Source organism: Amphiura filiformis, chromosome 15, assembly GCF_039555335.1.
Source record: "Amphiura filiformis chromosome 15, Afil_fr2py, whole genome shotgun sequence".
NCBI lineage: Eukaryota > Metazoa > Echinodermata > Ophiuroidea > Amphilepidida > Amphiuridae > Amphiura > Amphiura filiformis.
In genome coordinates, this window is record NC_092642.1 from 47,025,057 (window position 1) to 47,033,458 (window position 8,402).

The 8,402-nt window shown below is 36.2% G+C and overlaps 1 protein-coding gene across 1 annotated transcript in view; it reads left to right on the forward strand.

Annotated features, from left to right (window-relative positions):
* LOC140171737 (glutamate dehydrogenase, mitochondrial-like) overlaps positions 1-3,494 on the forward strand; it is a 46,651-nt gene extending 43,157 nt beyond the window's left edge. The window contains exon 12 of the mRNA XM_072195054.1: positions 112-3,494. Coding sequence (XP_072051155.1) covers positions 112-231 — 120 coding nt within the window. The 3' untranslated portion in view covers positions 232-3,494. The remainder of the gene's footprint in view (positions 1-111) is intronic.
* Positions 3,495-8,402: the final 4,908 nt, after the last annotated feature.

Below are 8,402 nucleotides of genomic sequence, written 5' to 3' on the forward strand. Positions count from 1 at the left end.
GTTGTGAAAATGTTTTATCCATTTGTAATTTGTACTGCACAACTCTGTTTCCGCTGTAGTGAAGAAGATTCAGTTCCTCAAATATTTCTGTTCTTTGTTTTCTTTTCACAGCAAATTATGAGAACAGCAATGAAGTACAACCTAGGACTAGATCTTCGCACAGCAGCTTACGCCAATTCTCTCGAAAAGATTTTCAACACATATAATGAAGCTGGCCTCACGTTCACATAAGTTTGATTTTAGGTTTGTTTGTAATGTAGAGAACCCCACCATTATGGGTTTAACACCCTTAAACTAAGCCTTAACCCAGAATTTGAATGATCGTCTGCACAGCCTACTCCTAGATCTAATAATATCCATGAGTCTAATATCACCAACTCCATTGATGGTGGGGTACTCATTACAATTAGTTATCATAGGTATTTTTTTCTCCTTTCTTCATGCTAGTATGCACGTTTCTTCATGTAGGATGCATGTACTTTAAAATCACTTGCATTATAATAGGTTTATCTTAAGGAATTGATAAGCAATTAAAAGCAATGCCAAATTTAAAAGGACTTCAATTTGCCAAATTTCTAATTGGAGGTAAGTGTGCACTAAACAGATTTATACAGATATATGCGACAGGGTGTTTGAGACGCTAAGTACGCAATGCATTGTACATTTTTGCATGCATGTTGCATTATATGTGCAAAAATAAATTTGTTGTTGTGCAAGAAATACTTCCTATGTGTCATTGGCCCCTGAACATGTTTAAAGCAAAAAAACCCAATGTAACCTTTTGGCAGTTTTGTTTTAAGCATGTTCAAGGGCCACAAGTATATTGGAGGTTTTTCCTGCCCAACAACGTGGTTATAAAATGATGTAGAAGCATGAGATTGACCAACAAACTTGTGCTGACTTGATATTGATGTGCAAGTGGGAAGCAGCTTCATTTGGTATTCGTTTTGCAATTATTTGGTCATGGTTTTAACGTACCAAGAAATGTGTATTATCTATACATACACTGCAATTGTGTTTTTTTAGATAAATTTGTCTCTTCTTATATATCATTAGCCATTTGGAACTATGGTGGACACAATAAGATGGCAAAAGTGGGTCAAGTCTTTACATTGTAAATCTGTAGGGTTTTACCGACTTGACATACTGCCCTCTTTTTTTTGTACACCACATGTCGAAAAGGCTACTTAAGTTTTACTTCATATTTATCATTTTACTAGTTGTGCATATTTTGTTTTAGAACTGTACTTGTGTGTTTTTATTTCAAAAAAATATAATTATTATGGTTACCCAGAATGGTAGTTGAGAACAAAATGTTTGTTTCCAGACTTTAATTTGGCAGTTTGGTTCAAAAATATGATTGAATTTGATTAAATTAATCAATGTAATATATAGTGCGAGTCAATTCAAGGCCCAGGGTCCAACATGGGCTATTCCATTTAAAATTCACATCTCCCTGTGGAAGATTTTTGGAAATATCTTCCACAGGGGGAGTACATGTTTCAAATGTAATTTGTCTGGGTTAATCATCATTTGAAACCTATACTCCCCCTGTATTATGATTTTACCTATATATATCTTCCACAACTGGAGTGAGTATTTGAAACAGAAGTTACCCAATTGTGTATTCTATTCAAAACTCATACTCCCCCTGTGGATGATATTTCCAAAATCTTCCACAGGAGAAGTGTGGATTTTACATGGAATAGCCCAGAATGTTGCAGGTGATCCCAAAAGCAGGCGAGACATGTGGTTTGACAGCTGCCTCGTTGATGTACAACTCATGGGGCTATTCCAGTTCAAATCACACCCCCTATGTAAGATGTATCCTTAATCTTCCACAAAGGGAGTGTGAATTTCAAATGGGGTTACCAGAAGTGGTGACTCCATTTAAAATCTGCACCACCTGTGTGGGAGATTAAGGTCATGTCGTCCATAGGTGTATCCACAAAGGGAGTGTGAATTTCAAATGGGGTTACTCAGAATTGGTGACTCCATTTAAAATCTGCACCCCCTGTGTGGGAGATTAAGGTCATGTCGTCCATAGGTGTATGGATTTCAACTGGGATGGCACATTGTAATGAAATTTTATGTCATGTCATGATTCACTAATATGGACTGTCTCATACTTTCCCCTAATGGTAGTTTGGTCTCGCACATTTAATTAATTACACAAATATTTTCTCTTTTCCTTTGCTCTAAGGCAACCTGTACGTGTACGCACAAACTTAACTATAAAAGTGTACCAGTATTATCAATCAGATGAAAATTTTGACTTAAAATCTTTATTTTCATAAATTGATAATAACATACCTAATATTAATCATATTGTAGTATTTATTAATATATGATGAACTAAAAAAGATCCTGCTGAAATTGTATCCAATTTAAAATGATCCTACTGAAATTGTTTCCAATGCAAAGGACTATCTGAAGATATCCGTGTTACATGTGTGACATTCATAATCTTATGAATATACGCGATGCATGAGACCTAATCAAACATGCTGATTTGCGAAAAAGCGATGAGCGGTTACTAATAAACAACAGTGGATCTCTGAGTAACATTAATGACCTCTGTGTGTGACGTTGTATGGAAATACGCACTGTAATGACTCTAGCTTAAGCGTATCGTATGTGAAGGAACAATTCACATGCACGCAACTACCAAATGTACATCGCATTATTCAGCGCTTTGTAATTGGTTGCTAGCAGGTCTGCTATTTATTTAAGATAAAGTTAACTTAAAAATAATATTATACAGATGGAATTAAACAAATTAAAAAGTGATGGTTATGAATGGTGAATGACTTTGCATCAGTTATTTTTCGGGTGTGGCAAAAGAAAAAGTCCCCCATCCAGGTAACTCCATTTGAAATCTACACCCCTGTGTGGGAGATTAAGGTCATTTCTTCCACAGGGGGTTTATGGATTTCAACTGGAATAGCCCGTTACAATTTTGCACCTGAACCCTTCATATGCAGGGCTAATCAGGGTTGCCAAAACCGTGATTTAGTAGCCCAATTGGGCGAAAGATTTTCATTGCAACTTTTGACAATTTCCTGTCCCATAGAAACCAATGGTTAAGAAAAATATTGGGACACTTTTCAACATTGGCTCCCGCGACTTCTGATTGTTTCCTGCCCCATTGAAACCAATAGTTAAGAGATAAATTGGGTGACTTTTTGATTATCTGACTCGCGATTCGGGCTGAATATTTTTTGGCAACCCTGGGACTAATTAAAAAGATGCTGCTGAATGTTATAGATAAATAATAATGTATTGATTGTGGCCATCTGAACTTAAACACCATTGTAAATATTGAGTAAAATGTACCAGTTGAAAATGAGCTAGATAAAATGCTTTAAATGTCGCTTAAAAATTATACTATTGCAGCTTGTGATTGGAGAAGAATGTTTTTAATGTATAAATTTGTGTATAAATCTCAAGTTTTATCAGTCTATCATATATGATGTGCTGGTGAGTACAATTGATGCCATTTGTGTGTAGTGTTTTCTTACAGGTGTGTGGTTGTTTGTTCAAAATTACTCAGTAACCATGGTAACTGTACTTCACAAAGGATGTGTATAAGCCCAATCGCCATTCTAACTTCCGGTTTTTGAGAGCAGTTTTAGGACACTTTGACCTCTGACATATCGGGAAAATTTACGTAATTATTATTAATTTTCTTATTATTGTCACAATTTTGATCATTAAAAATACCAAATAACTATTTATAAAACACTAATATTTTTGTATTTGTTTTAAATATTGTAAAACATTTTAGATTATATTTTGTACGTACAAAAACCCAATGTTTCTGAATTTTCTGAAAGGTCAAAGGACAAAGTGTCCTAAAACTGCAAAAACTGTCCTACAATGCATTGCAAACTTCCAATGCCGATTGGGCTTATTATCATGATTATATAATTTGGTTCACCTCAAGTTTGGTAGTGACGTCAGTGCTACTTTGCGATTGCGCTGCAAGCGTGCCAACAAAACACCCATGTATGTGTGAGTACATTTAGGGCATTTAACTTTACGTGCGCGATTTGATACTGCGGCACAGGAAATCCGCACATACGTCCAAACTTGAGATGAACCAAATTATAATAGTAGTGTGCCTCAACAAGTGTAACCAAATAGTAAGCCAAAGATTTGTCATATGATTTTGTTTTTCCAAAATCAGTCACTCATCCGAAGTTACATTGATGAAATGTAGAGTTCATTTTGCAGATATACGAAGTTGTAAGTCCAAACCCAGTTAAGATATCTTACACTCCCCAGAGTCCTTTGCAACATGATATATCGCCTCATTTCATCAAATGACACTCCAGTAATACTTACTGCAGGTTCCCTTTGTTTTCATTATTGAGAATAGACTGGCGAAACTTCATGGGTCGATAGTCAAGAAATAAACATATTTTGCCAGATCTGGATGTGCTGTGTTCATTGAGGTACATTTCGTCACTATCAACCCATGTTGCACTAGATAGCAAATCAGTACAAGCAATTAAACTGGGAGAAATGCATTATGGGAAGTGCAAGATATCTTCTGTGGTTCAAACCCATTTAAAATCTTAACATATAAACCCCAGAGAAGATATTTTGTCCTTCCCAGAATCCTTTGCAACATGATACATCACATCATTTCATCAAATGACATTCCCTTTACACTTGCAGGTTCCCTTTGGTTTCATTTTAAGAATAGTCAGGCTAAATATGGGTCGATAATCAAGAAATAAAACAGATTTTGCACGATCTGGATGTACATTTTGCATGCTGTTACAGGGGACCAGTTGTTATTACAAATTAAGCGCATGCCCTGCCTATCTTGGAAAAAAAAAAAAAAATTCGGTCCATAAAATAGGATGCAACATGTTGATTCCTTTCCACACAAAAAATTGGGCCTGTTGATTTTTGCTATGCTGTGATTTTCATCAATATTCTTTTTTAAATGTTAACTCGATTATAATGGTCTTCAAGCCCATTTAATTTTTATGCTTTTGGTTTTTGTGAATAAGTGGTCCAAGCATTTGTTGTGATTAAAATATTTATAATACATTTTTGTCTTTCATTTGATCACCATGCAGCATGCTTCCTATAAATATGATCAGTATTTTATGGTGTATGTTATCAGAGTGAAAGTATTGAAGACATAACAAAAAAGACCTATTAAAAATTATATTGAAAATAAAATGAGTGGTATTTTACTTGGTGTTATGCGAGTGATTACTTAATTAGTCCGGTAGTCCTGAGGATGGGAGAGGGCCACTCTGAAATAGCCTGAACATCAGGGTTATACAAGACAAATATTTAATGTTTTTATTCGTTCAATGGAAAGAAATGGAAATATTTCCATTCTGTGAAATATGAACTGTTCCATTCAACTCGGCAAAGCCTCCTTGAATGGAACAGTCCATATTTCACCTCGTAAAAATATTCTTACCATTTGCAAATGTCTTAGAAATGTACATTTATATTTCTTAAAGGGGCATTTCTTGATTTTAGCATGGTTCAATAGATATCCATGAAGAAAGCTTATTTTCATATTCGCTTGATTTAGACATTGAATTATGCATAATTGCATGTATACAGAGCGTCCCATATAGGCCACTGTGTTGTAATTTCGAGCTGTCGACAGCCGGAAATACAAGTAGAATCATCATGTGATCTTTATCAAACCATCAAATCTGCAAGAAAGTTCATGCACACAAACCAGGGTCTTAGCTAGAAATTCAGGTTTGCCCATCATTTAATTGACTAAATTTGCCTGTCCCAATTTACCAGACTTCTACAGCCCATTGGGGGTTTAAAGAGTTCAAATATGTGCTGCTATAGCCTTGTTTTGCAAACCTGATCTACTAAAAAGGTCAATAGACTTTCTTAACACCTACAATTATAATGTAGCATCTGTCAAAAGCAAACCCCCTCCGTCTAAAATGACGGCCAGACGGGTGGCTAGCTAAGACACTGACGCAAACATGTAGTCGTAAGTTTATGATGGCCGAAAAATCTCAACTTTTTGGATAACGTCCCCCTTTAACCAAGTTCATAAATAAAGATCTCCTGTGCTTTATGTGTCAAATATAGACTAATCCAATTTCACACATTTCTATACCTCAATGGCTGCCAAAGTTGGGTCCCCGTCGGCTCAATCTGACCTAAAATGTGAAATAATGCGCCCTTGGAGGGTATTTTAAACTGCATTCTATCACCCGTGTTACACATAGACAAAAGAATGATGACAGTTTACAACACAAAATAATCTAACATCGATTTTTAAGCTGCTTTTTGGTGTTGCAGGGACCCAAAGATGGCCGACCAAATCCTGACCATGACTTGGCTCGTTGGATTCGTCTACAGTACAAATTCCATATTTTTTCATATTTTCTTTAATATCTGCTGTGTTTCAATGCATATGTGACATGATCAAGGGGAATGAGTCACATGTCGGCAATTTTCAATTGTTTTTTTTACATCATTTTCTGGCAATTTACAAATATAACATTTTGATGCAAACCCCATTAAAATCAGACATCTGGTTACCAAGTTATGAGAAATTTATCAATGGCTGAAAACAATATAAAACAAAAGAATTTGAACACTGATTTTGCCAATATCTCAAAACAATATTAGCGACATCCGACTCATTCCCCTTGATCATGTCACATATGTTGTAATCCTACATATCATTTGGAGTTTGACAGACAGTCGAATATGTATGCTACTCTTTGTTAAATCAGGAAAGTTGATCTTTCTCAACTTTCCTGGTTAAATTTATTTTATGAATTCTCTTGCAATTGGCGAAGAGGGGATCGACCGTTCCTTACTGCACTGGTGTATGCTGCTCTCTTTCACTCGCTTATCACGCCGATCACTGTTAAATAATTGATCTATATGCTAAAGATCCCCTATGCGCTACTTCTAGAGAACTTTACGTAACAAAGTGCCGAATCCGGTGTCTGCCAAACTCAAACGATATCAAAAAGTATCAAACAAGAATGAAAGTGCCCTGGTAGAATTCTTATGATTTATATAGACATTTATTGATTTATTCTACATTATTTTACATCAGTACAAAACAATAAATAAACAGTCACAACAAATATACAAGACATGTCAATATTTCTATGCAACATTTGGCATCTGGGAAACATGTACCTACCGTACAGCACACTATTAAGTCAGGGTGACATGTACTTCACTTTTGACCTTTACAATTTCCATTACAAGAATTTATACACTATACTTTTTATCATAGAGATTTGGCAACTTTTTGTCCCAAATCATCTGTAATTTGCATAAACATGGTACTGCGGTTCTGATTGGCTGATTGGACTGTAATTTGCACAGTGGCGGCGCGCGGCATGGGGGGGAAATGCCCCAGTCAGAACTCTTGCCCCCCCTGTTGCCCCCCCAGAAAAAAACCAAAATTACGAAAATTTCCACTTTTTACGGTAATTTTGCGCAAACTTTGTTGATTTTGCCCCCCTGAAATTCACTTTGCCCCCCTAATGCCCCCCCGAAAAAATTTCCTGGCGCCGCCACTGAATTTGCATAAACATGAAAGTGGGGTTCTGATTGGCTGATGATTGAACTGTATTTCTCCATTAATGCAATGTAATGTAGGATTTCTATTACAAGATTTTTTTCACTATACTTAAATATCAAGAAATTTGGCATTTTTTGTCCCAAATAGCCCCTAATTTGCATAAACATGGTAGTGGGTTTCTCATTGGCTGAATCATGTCATGAAAGCAGTAACTCATTTGGTGAATCCATACACCCCCTATGGAAGACATGACCTTAATCTCCCACACAGGGAGTGTGGATTTCAAATGGGGTTCAATTGAATGGACTCCGTTTGAAAGATTAAAGGTCTTGTCTTCTGCAGGGGTGTATGGAACTATAGATTTCAACTGGAATAACCCAACCTGTTCTATCACCTCTCTGTGTGACCCGGCTGTTTTCACAAGAAACTGGTGAGTGCCGGCAAGTGCCATATTTGCCTATGGCTTGACTGTAGCAGCCTTGAGGGGGTAGAATTTTGTCACACAGTGTGAGAATTACACTTGACTCAGATTGCAAGTTGTTTGTAAGAATCATTTGATTTTCACTCGTGCAATCTGCCATTTGTAAACCATAAAAGTTTGCAAGATTTAACCCCCTGAGCACTACCTGCCGATCTAACTTTGCCTCTGATTGGTCAATTACATGATATCTTCACTTTACTCACCAATCAGAATGGAGCTTTGCAAATAATTCACCCAAATTGTTGTGTGTGTTGAATTATTCTAACAATGTTGCTGATTGGTCCAATTGATAATGAAAAGTTCTTTTTGGCCAATCAGCAGGTAATTCTCATGAGGTTAATTGAAGAATCAAGTTTGATTCACACA